This window comes from Crocodylus porosus, unplaced genomic scaffold, assembly GCF_001723895.1.
Source record: "Crocodylus porosus isolate Cpor-Errol unplaced genomic scaffold, CroPor_comp1, whole genome shotgun sequence".
Taxonomy (NCBI): domain Eukaryota; kingdom Metazoa; phylum Chordata; order Crocodylia; family Crocodylidae; genus Crocodylus; species Crocodylus porosus.
In genome coordinates this window covers 30,197,305-30,207,587 of record NW_017728950.1, presented here as the reverse complement: position 1 = coordinate 30,207,587, position 10,283 = coordinate 30,197,305, and the positions used below count along the sequence as shown (strand labels likewise).

Genomic DNA, 10,283 nt, shown 5'->3' with positions numbered 1-10,283 from the left:
GAGAGAGTGGGGGGGGAAAAAGCCTTGAAGGTTTTTCTTCCAGCTTCCTTCTAGCCTTTTGGCCACTGCTGAGGGGAAAGGAAGGCATGCTTTAGTGCTCCCCAGCTTCTAGCCTGAGCCACTGCAGGCATGTGCTTGCATTTCCCGAATAAAAAGTGAATGTCTGTTCCCTTGCTTGCTTCTCAGTTCAGTCTGCACAGTTTAGACCAACCTGCAAAGACTGAGTCAATTCAGCCTCGGGCTTTTTGAATGTCCGTACCTAGCTTTTCTGCTCGAAATGTAGAGTAAACTTCTCTGACTTGCCTTTACTAATAAGACTCATTCAATAAAGATAATCAATAGTAACAAATATATTTTTCAGTTTCTACATATATTTTTTTTTTGCCCCTACAGAGGAAGAAAGGTAAAATTGCATGGGACAAAATTATCCATGCTAATGAAAAGCACTCAAGATACCACAATGACGGGCCCGAGATAAGAAGCAGAATGTCATAGTACAAAGCTCCCAGGAACTGCAGTATACAATGGACTTAAAGGTGATTCAGCTCCCCAGGATAGACTTCTTAGATGCTCCAAAGTGGTTTAGAAACCCAATTTTAGAAGATACATTTTTTTTCAGAAGCATCTAAGCTGTATGCCAGTGCTTTTTGTCTCTACTTGATTTGAAATGCAAACATTTTTTTTTAAAGGGCTTCTTTCAGGTTGTATTGTTTCTAGGCTCATCCAACTGAATTACAACTATCTGAGCAGAGTACAAGTCAACCTTGTTTGGGGCTCAATTGGACAGCCTACATCAGTGATTCTCAACTAGAGTGCCACAACTCCCTGGGGTGCCTTGAGATCCTTTGTAGTGTGCTGCAGGTTGCCACACGCTGTACTGCGTGCAAACATGGTTCACAAGATAAACCCAGAGATTTCAAATAGGCAAGTTGCCCTGTGTGGTCTTTGAGTTCTTCGCAACAGAAAAATCACTCTTATTTTTCTGTAGTCCAAAAACAAAATAACAACTAAGAGCTGGCATTTTCCAAGGGGTGCCTTGAGTCTGAGGGGTGCCCCAAAACTAAAAAGGTTGAGAACCAGTGGTCTCCATGCTTCCATGTTTTGGAGGAGGGACACAGACTTTCAACACTTGAAGGAGGGGAGGACAATGTCGTCATATTGCCATTCTGAGTGTTGGAAACAGACAGTGTATTGGTAATGTGTCTGGATACAGAGTTTTTATATACATAAAAATATAACCTTTTGGGGGAGCAAACTTTCTATAAAAAAAAAGATTGATTTATTAAACCGTTGCTTTTTGTTCTTCATTCCTTGCACCTTTGATTCTGTTTTCCTTACCTCCTCATGCATTTTTTTTTTTCCTCTTTATATTTATTTTTTACTGACAACGAATAGCTATAAGCTCCTAGACCAGTGGTTCTCAACATTTTTAGACTCAAGGCATCACTTGGAAAATGTCAGCTTAGTTTTCACTCAATTTTTGGCAATATCAAGATAAAACCCTATTTACTCGTATCCAAAATAGTTTCTTTTTTTTTTTTTTCTTCATTCAACAAGAGGGGAAAAGAAACTGTCTTGCATTCAAGGACCAGCCATGGCTGGCACTGCTGTGGCTCCAGCTCTTCTGACACCAGCCCTCAACTGGGGAAGTCTGCATGGTGCAGGGGGGACTGAGCATGGGGAAGAGACCTTGTGGTATAAGATGAGAGGGGAGCACAGGGGGGTTGTTGGCAGGGAACAGCACATGGTATGGAGGGGACACAGAGATCATGCAGCACAGGGGTTGGGAGCCTGGCAAATCGTGTTGTGCAAAGGAAAAAGAGCATGGCGAGGGAAGGTGGGCTGCACAGCAGCTGGAGAGCTACTGCAGCTCTGGCCCTGACCTGGAGCTGGGGCTGGAGTTGCTACTACTCTTGCGACCTGGCAAGAGTTTGGGTGAATTGGATAAGTAGCACCAGTGAGGGGGTGAAAAGGGAGAACAAGTGGCTGGGGGCAGGGGTGGGAGGGATGAATTTAAAAATGACCCTCTAATAATTAGACTCTAGACATGGGAAACTGTAACACATTTAAACATTTTCCATGTATAGAATGTGTTGGGGGTATCATCATAAATTCAAAGTCGTATTGAATTAAGGAAAATACAGAGGACCAATTCTTCAGTTCTTCCTGTGCCCCCAAATGTTTCAATCCAGCCAAGCTTTGGCTTTTATTTTTGTTTCATGTTTAAGGAGTTTGAACTAACATTAATTTGGCCTTGCATTGCACCCATAACGGAAATGAAGAAAAAGTAACACAGTGGTGAAATGAACAGTGGCTTCTTAGAACATAACACTTTAATTATGCATTGGCATTTGGTTCCTTTTTATTATCTGGCACTTTGTTTATACCCTGTGGGGTTTTCTTTGCAAGCACTAGCATGAATAAACCCTCAAAGTACAATAGTGTGTTCTGGATTTACACAGTACAAGGAAGAAAATGCCTCACCCCACTTATGAAATGTTCAAGACTTGAGGCAGCGTAGATAGTCGTATGTCTGATTGCATGTCCAGGCACTTAGTGAAACATACTTACAATGACACCCAAATTCCAGCGTTTCACAGGATTTTACAATCCATCTGGGTAGAGGCTGCATGATCACTGTATGGGATCTTTGGGACTTTCACCTGTTGTTATATTGTTTTTGTCTGCTTTGTTTCTGATGCATCCTCTATTAGAAAGCATGTTTGCCTGAGCTGGCATTGTTCCATGTTCTAGGCCCCTGACTGACATTAGTTTAATGACGCACTGGAACCTGATCCCAGATCCCAACAATTGTGCATCTAGCCATGTCACCTGTGCACTGCAGGACATGCAATTGTGGTGATCAGGGATTGGATCCCAACCATGTGCTGCAGATGCAGTCAGTGGTGCTCTTTAAATTTGCTGGCATATGTGGAACCTGGTATCCCAATCCCTGGCTCTAGGTGCAGTGGCAAGTTGAAAGCCACACGTAGTGTAGCCCTGAATTAATCTGCCAGGCACGTGGCTCTGCTAGTGCCAGGTGTGGTGAGTCAGTCTGCCTACTTGGCATTTACAGAACTCCCTGGACAGCCCAAATCCAATTTCGGCTTTTCTGGTTCCCTTGCTGATAATCTGCACGTAAAACATCTTTGTGGCTGGTTTGTCATTTTGTGGTATCATAAACTGGTTGAACGTGTGGCATGCTCTCATTTATGGTGTGATTAGCACATCAGTTGCACCATACATGTAACATCTGCCAGGACCCACAGTGACTTCCAACTGTGTTATCCCCATATATTATAGATCAAATAAGCATCATGGGCTGGCAACTGGAGCTGTACAGTTTTTTTTTCATTGGTTTTCTTCCACATTGGCTCATGCCTGGTCTCTTTTGTTTATAAGCTTCAGGTTCAAACAAGTAGAAAAAGAACTTACATTGGAATTCCTCTCTCTTCCTCCCTCCAAAATAAATATTTCCCATTGAGGAAATCGGGAAAATTGAGGGTTTGCACATAATTTCAAGATGATACTATAGTTCAGCCAAATTCCATCCATAGCTGGACCCAAATTTACTCATACAGGCCTGATGTAAAGTCCAATGAAGCCCAATAAAAAGACACCATTAACTTTTGTGGACTTTACAGTAGGCTAGTGGAAAATCCTCTGTAACCAGTCTGGATTACTAACCAATTTCCAGGATCCTAATTCTCATGTGTTTTTTGTTCTTAATTGAACAGACAATGCACAGCTCTGCTAGAAAGCAGCTGGCTTCTGGCAACTATCCATCCCCTCACCACTGGGTGGATCACTGTATTACAGCAAATTAACAGGTCAATTCAATTGTGGCCCTTTAAATGCGATGCATTGTGGAAGTTTGCTTTTATGACTGCGCCCAGCTGTTCCTGGATCTCTCAGCTGTAGCTGTTACCTATATCTAACTGCACCATGAGACAAAATAATGGTGCAGTGATGCCCTGCTGCATCTTTCTTTTACTTCTCTTGCCATGGAATGAAGCATCAAAGCATGATCATGCTGGAGCCTCCCACTGAAGCAAACTGGACCAGCATGTAAAATCCATGGCAAAGGAAAATAGGTGGCAGCACATCAAAGCCCAGTTTTAAGGGTTTACCTCCATTTAAATTAATGACAAAACTCCCCTGGGCTCCTCCAGTTGAAGGATAAAGGCCTGTGTGGAGAATCTGCTCTCTCTCATGCATGAAGCAGACATTCACACCACCTTTGGAGGTATGAACGAGGAGGGTGAGGTGTTTTAATGGGCTGGGTGAGGTCCTAGAGAGGAGCAAACCTATCCACGGTTTCCCTGAGAGCCTTTCCGTTCCTTCCTCTCAATTCTAAGGTAACCCTTAAAAAGTTTAAATAGAGCTGTTTGTATTTAAGTAAGTTTTCTTAAAAAAGAAAATACTTTCCCTCCATAAGGAGGCACAGGTAGTTCTGAGTACTCTTGTAACTGGCACGAAAGCCAGCATTACATATAATATCTCTGGCCAACAACAAGACTTCATGTGGACCGTAGCCTTAAAGGCATTTTTCGGTGGCTCACAGCAGCTTTGGGTTGCCATTTAGCCTAAGGCTGGAGTACATCCCTACGTGTCTGACCAAGTTTGGCTCTACTACATAGGCCCTCTCACCCTGAGGGCGCAGCAGGGAGTAGAGAGCAATGTCCTTGGCAAAGCCTTGACGGCAGTACAGTTTCTTCAGGTAGTATAAGGCACGATGGGCAGATGGGGCAGAGAACAGCATGGCTGGAGTGCAGCACTCGGTGACAGGCACTAGGTTGTAGAGGGCAGGAGATAGCCGGCGCAGCTCTAGCAGATAGTGGCGCCCCACCAACTCAGCCAATGCCATAGTGTACACGAAAAAAAAGAAGATAATGAGCCAGCTAACAGCTGGGCGGCCAAATGCCCAGGAGTACATGAAGCTCAGCAGGGGACCGAGAAGCATGCCCATCCCAAACCACTCTAGGATCCTCATGGGCTCTGGGTTGATGTAGTGCTGAAGTCTCTCGGGGTGGTAAAGTTTCAAGTAGAGAGCATTTCTGAGGTGTGGCTTTGAGAGCCGTACCAGCAGGAGGTGCTGCAGGACAGGGAATATATCTTCCTCTGGAACAGCATCATCTTCTACCAGAAGGACATATTCTGGTTTGTAAGCCAGCAATGACTGCTCCAGGCAGAAGGCATAGTCCTGCTTCTCCTTTTCAAATTGGTTTACTGAGGCCTCAGGGTCCTCCTCATTTCTGTAGCGGTTGACTGTGGTGAAGAACTTGCTCAGCAGCTGGACATCCTGGTGGCTGCTGGGGTCCATATCCACATTACAGAGGAAGATCTGGTAGTTCTGGCAGCCAGACCCACACTTCTGGAGGAGGCGGTGGAAGTGGGATGCCACTTGCAGGACATAATGGAATTCATTCCGCCTCTGCACAGTGATGATGGTGACCAGCAGGCGTGGCCTGAGGGCCTCAGCACCTGAAATCTCTGAGGAGTTTGGAGCCTGCAGGGCCTCAAAGTAATGGAGGGCAGCTTGACCCTCCTCCTGGTTCTGCTTCAGGAATTCCTGGCTCATGGGGTTCAGGTGCCAGTGTCGTAAAAAGAAATAGGAATGGATCAGCCGATGACAAGCCAAAGGAGCCAGCACACCAAATGTCACCACGGTCAATATGAGGAGCTGGACAAAGGGGCTAGAACAATGGCACCACCTGCGAAAGAACCACAGTCTTTTCTGGAGCATGACTACTAGATGTGGGGTCCCGTTCTTTTGTGCTCATGCCTCAGTGTGTTCATTCTATCAGCACCTGCCCTAGACAGGAAGACAGATGGCACGGTGCAAGCCAGGCCCAGCCGATATCTCCAAACCTGTAAGGAAAGAGAGAAACATTTAAAACCATCCCAAAGCCACTGGTAACATAGAGGATGCTTCCAGACCTATCAATCTGATAGGACCAGAAACCCCTAGAGCTCACAAAGAGCTGTGTGCCCTGCTGTAAGGAAAGAGAAGAGCCACTGTGGGGGAAAAATTAACTCACCAGATTTGCAAGCAGCTGCCCCAGCCCTGAGGCTGCAAAAAGCCTTGCAGGGATCGTTCTTCTCCGGGTATTTTCGGAGGGGAGGAAGAAGAAACATGAACTCCAATGTAAAAAGGAACCCAGAGCACACAAGAGACACTCCCAAAACTAGAAGTTCCTGACTCAGCCAGAGAGGTGGCAGGGACAACTGAAGGCACACAGGGAGTGATCAGGAAGGGTTTTCAGAGACAGCTCTGTTGAGGGAGCTGACAGAGAAGAAACCCCAAACAAGCAGCTGTCAGGTAACCTGAAACTGCCACATGGCAGCCCAGAAAAACCCTAATAGCAGATCTGAGAAGAGGTACTGTAGAGACTGGACTATAAGGGCAGGAAGAAGTCAAAGTTTGGATTTTTTTTCTCTTTTTTTCTTTATCCCTCCCAGATATAGCAGGATAGTGAGGTGCAACTATCCAGACAATAGGCCCAGAAACCTGGTAAAATACAGATCAGGTCCTTATTTGCTCTAAGCCTGGTGGAGGATAACCAGAATCAAGGTAGCAATTGATTTGTCAGAGCCAGAGATATTAAGAAGTGTCTAACCAGCTCTGAGGTTGACTATATGGACTGTGAATTAATACCCAGTGGAATGGGTGAAGGTGTAGGGGTTGGTGGAGCCCTCATTACACTAAGGCAGATGTCAAGACCAACAGTGTCAGAAGCCACGTGTCCAGGTGTTTCTTTTCTCTCTTAATGGTGAGTCGTGGCAGGCGAGAGCATGGGCGTGCAGAATGTTCCTTCAAGATATCGTGGTGGGCTTCAGCCAGCTGGCCAAAGTGATAAGACTGTTTTAGTAGGGAAAGCAGAGAGAGAGGGGAAACCTGGATAAGGTAATAACCACTAGAGACTGACTGAATACAGAAAACTGAGGCAAGCATCTAGACCAAAGATGGGTGGGTGGACTTTGGTAAGAGCCCCTCCCTTCCCCCTGCCCCCCAACTTGGACACCTGTGAGTGAGGAAGCAATGGAAAAAAAAAAGGGATAGTGTTTGGTCACTCCCTGGCTAAGACGCAGTAAAACATTTAATGGGTGACTTATGAAAGAGCCTCTCTGAGTCATGGAGCTTACTGGAGTAACTTCATCAGACAAAGTACTTGCAGAGCACAGGGGGTATTAGAACTATTACTGATATTACAGTATCCATAACTGAGATTTGGGGTCCTGATTGAAATTAGAGGCCCACTGTACATGCACACCTGGTCTCAAAGAGCTTCCCAAACAGATCAAGGGTGGCTAGAAGGCACCATTATCTTCATTTCACAGATGGGGTATCAAGGTACAGGAAAAATGAATGCCTCTGTTCAGGTCTATGTAAAAGCAACCTGAGTCCCCTCACCTAACTTTGTTCTTCTGTGGGCTACATTATAGGGATGGCAGCAATAAAATCAGCAGATTTTGACCGAGCAGTTTACCCAACTTGTAATGAAGAGTATTCATTACAATATTCAAATTCAAAAGTGGAACTTTTATGATTCTTTCTTAAATATATGTAAACAAACTCTCAACTCCCTTTTCTAGGCAGCCACTAACTGATACCTACCAACCTCAGTTATAAGTAGATTACACAAAATTAGAACACTTAGCTATTAAATTGAGTTCCCTACTGGCTATAATTTTCCTTTTATAATCTCTAGTTTGACTCTTCTTTATGCCATCCCTCTAACTGGCTATCTATCAGACTCTTCGCCACTGATGAAATTCGTGATTCGTGATTCTTACAAGTCTTACTCTCTCTACTCCATTCTTCTCTTTCAGTCAATTACTTCCTATTGCCACAGAGTTTTGAGCATGGATATCCTGGGGCCAACCCTCCCCAGCACACACACTGCTACCTTGCAGTGTGGAGAACAGCTGAATGTGTGATATGTGGTGCTACAGATGTGAAAGTGCACTTTTTGTGATGCTTTCATGCGCATTAAAATAGGCTAATGCATGTAAAAACACATGTGTAGATGTGCCCCTAGACCTTTCTCTGTATACACATGACCCAGCCCTCAGGGTGTTGTTTCCCAATCCCCGTGCTTGGTGTATCTGATTTGGGGAATGAGATTGTGGAGATACAATTATCTATCAGGTCTCTGGTCTTTTAGAAAGTTGTGTATTGTCCATCTACTTAACTGGGTTTTCAGTTCATGCAGCATGGAAAGTAAAAGTTACTGGAGGTCACAGACAAACACACAGGTGAAGAAGGAAAACACTCTTCTGCCTGCGGGACTAGGATGCTGCCAGATGGAAGTTGGAAGCAGGGAGTCTGTTTCCCAGTTAGGCAGAGGAGAAAAGGAAGTGAGATTCTAGTCATGAGTGTCAAGAGATTTTGAATGGAACTTGCCTGTGTTACTCTACATAGCACTCAAAAATTGTAACCCAGCTCTGTAAAGGATGCCTTCTGTGATGACAACAGTTCTAACATAGAAGTGTGGTCCCAAACCACAACTCCAAACAGCAAATTCAAGGCAGAACCCAGGTCACCCAGAGCAGCCCAAAAAACAAAGCCAGGAAGGCAATAACAGTGTGTCCCTAAAAACAAGGACTACTCCAGGGTGCTCCTTCAATTTAGAGGACTGCTTAGGCGATATGCAACCCCTACTAGAGCATCCCCTCCTGTTCAATTCACCACTGTCAGCACAGAGAAAAGATGATGCTAAGTCCCAGCAATCCCCATTGCCAGAACAGCTTTTTGGAGGTAACTGCAGCCAGCTGCTCTAATTTATGCAAAGAAATAGCCTGACCATCTCAAGGAGCATGAAAGTGACCTAAAGTCCTGGGTAGTCCTGTTCTGACTGTCCTGGTTCCATCACCTTTATAACGGACAGAACATGTGGAGACCTCAGAGTTGGAAATCTAGATCCATTTTTTTCAGAAGCTTACAGTATTTGTATTCTGTCAGGTTTGGCTTTTAAATGCAGTCCCAAGTTTAGGTCTTTTCCATTCAAGCCCTTGTGCTTGTTATCAAGATGCTTCATATTTTGGTATTACCCAGGTTTTTCAGAAATTTTGCCAATTGTCTCTTTATTCCTGCTTAAGATTTTATTTATATAGTTGCAATGGATTGTGGGTGTACGCTCCAAAAAAGTAATTCTCCGTGACACGATTATATTTTACACTTCTTTTCTAAACAGTATTTCTTGTGTCATGCTACGTATTTTATTGAAAAGGTATAAGCTTCCACTTGAAACTACTCTTACAGAAAGTGCAATCTATGGAGCACTATTCCAATTTCAGCTTATCAGCTATTCATATGTAGTTATAAACATAGCTTTCATGTAAAGTTATGTTTCCAGCGCATTTGCTTTTATAAGGCCATCAGCTAAATGATGCTGCATCCTTCCAGAGGAATTGTATTTGCATACATATCAAATTCACTGTGCCTACCCATCACCCTCCCCAGTGACACAGTTAAGGGGCTTCTATGTTACCCCACTGGAATTTTCTCTTAGGACTGCGCTTGTGCTTGGAAAGGGAGGGGGAAGAAATACATGGACCATTTCGTCTTCAAGAGGCAGCATATTCTCTCCTGTATTGCTGCCTCTCTAGGCAGGCTCATGATGCTATTATCATGGCTGGACTCCCTCCACTGCTGCCCACGTGAGCCGGAGCCATTGCAGCCACCGTGCTCCAGCCCGAGCCACACAGGGATCCCCTCCAGCAGGGCTGAGGAGAGCAGGGGGCTGTGGGTTGGGAATGAGGAGCACCAGCATGGCCTAGGGGGCAGGGGACTGTGGGTCGGAAGTGAGGGGCACCGGCAGGACTTGGGGTCCGTGGCTTCAGAGTGAGGGGCATCAGCAGGGTCAGGGAGCTGTGAGTCAGGAGTGAGGGGCACTGGTAGGGCCCCCTGTAGGTCAGGACTGGTCACTGATGTTTACAAATGGGTCCTGGTACAAAAAAGGTTGAGAACCACTGCTCTAAAGCAGCAGAATCCAGCCAGTTTGACCCTAAACAAACCATTTGGATTTGGTATAGCATCTCCTACCTTAAATTCCAACAAGCTGGAGACAAGTTGGGGGGAGGAAATTTTCTTGAAAGCCTACATAAAAAAAGAAGAATTGCTATTTATTGGGTCAGATCATAGGTCCATCTAGCCCAGAATCCCAACTCACACAGCAGGCCTGGCCAAGACCACTCATATTGGAGACCTCCTAGTCTTTGTCAGGTGAGGGGTGAGCAGATTCCTCTGAACTTGCCCAGCACATGGAGCTGTCTACCTG

At 45.1% G+C, this 10,283-nt stretch overlaps 1 protein-coding gene across 4 annotated transcripts in view; it reads right to left on the bottom strand.

Annotated features, from left to right (window-relative positions):
• Positions 1-2,332: 2,332 nt before the first annotated feature.
• Positions 2,333-10,283, bottom strand: part of TMEM246 (transmembrane protein 246) — a 19,140-nt gene continuing 11,189 nt past the window's right edge. For 3 of the 4 annotated variants that reach the window (XM_019555127.1, XM_019555125.1, XM_019555126.1), the window contains one exon: positions 2,333-5,871. In XM_019555127.1, the coding sequence (XP_019410672.1) occupies positions 4,559-5,746 (1,188 nt within the window). In that variant the 5' untranslated portion in view covers positions 5,747-5,871 and the 3' untranslated portion in view covers positions 2,333-4,558. Of the gene's footprint in view, positions 5,872-6,041; positions 6,066-10,283 lie in introns of those variants that run through there. The other variant, XM_019555128.1, reaches the window with a different exon arrangement.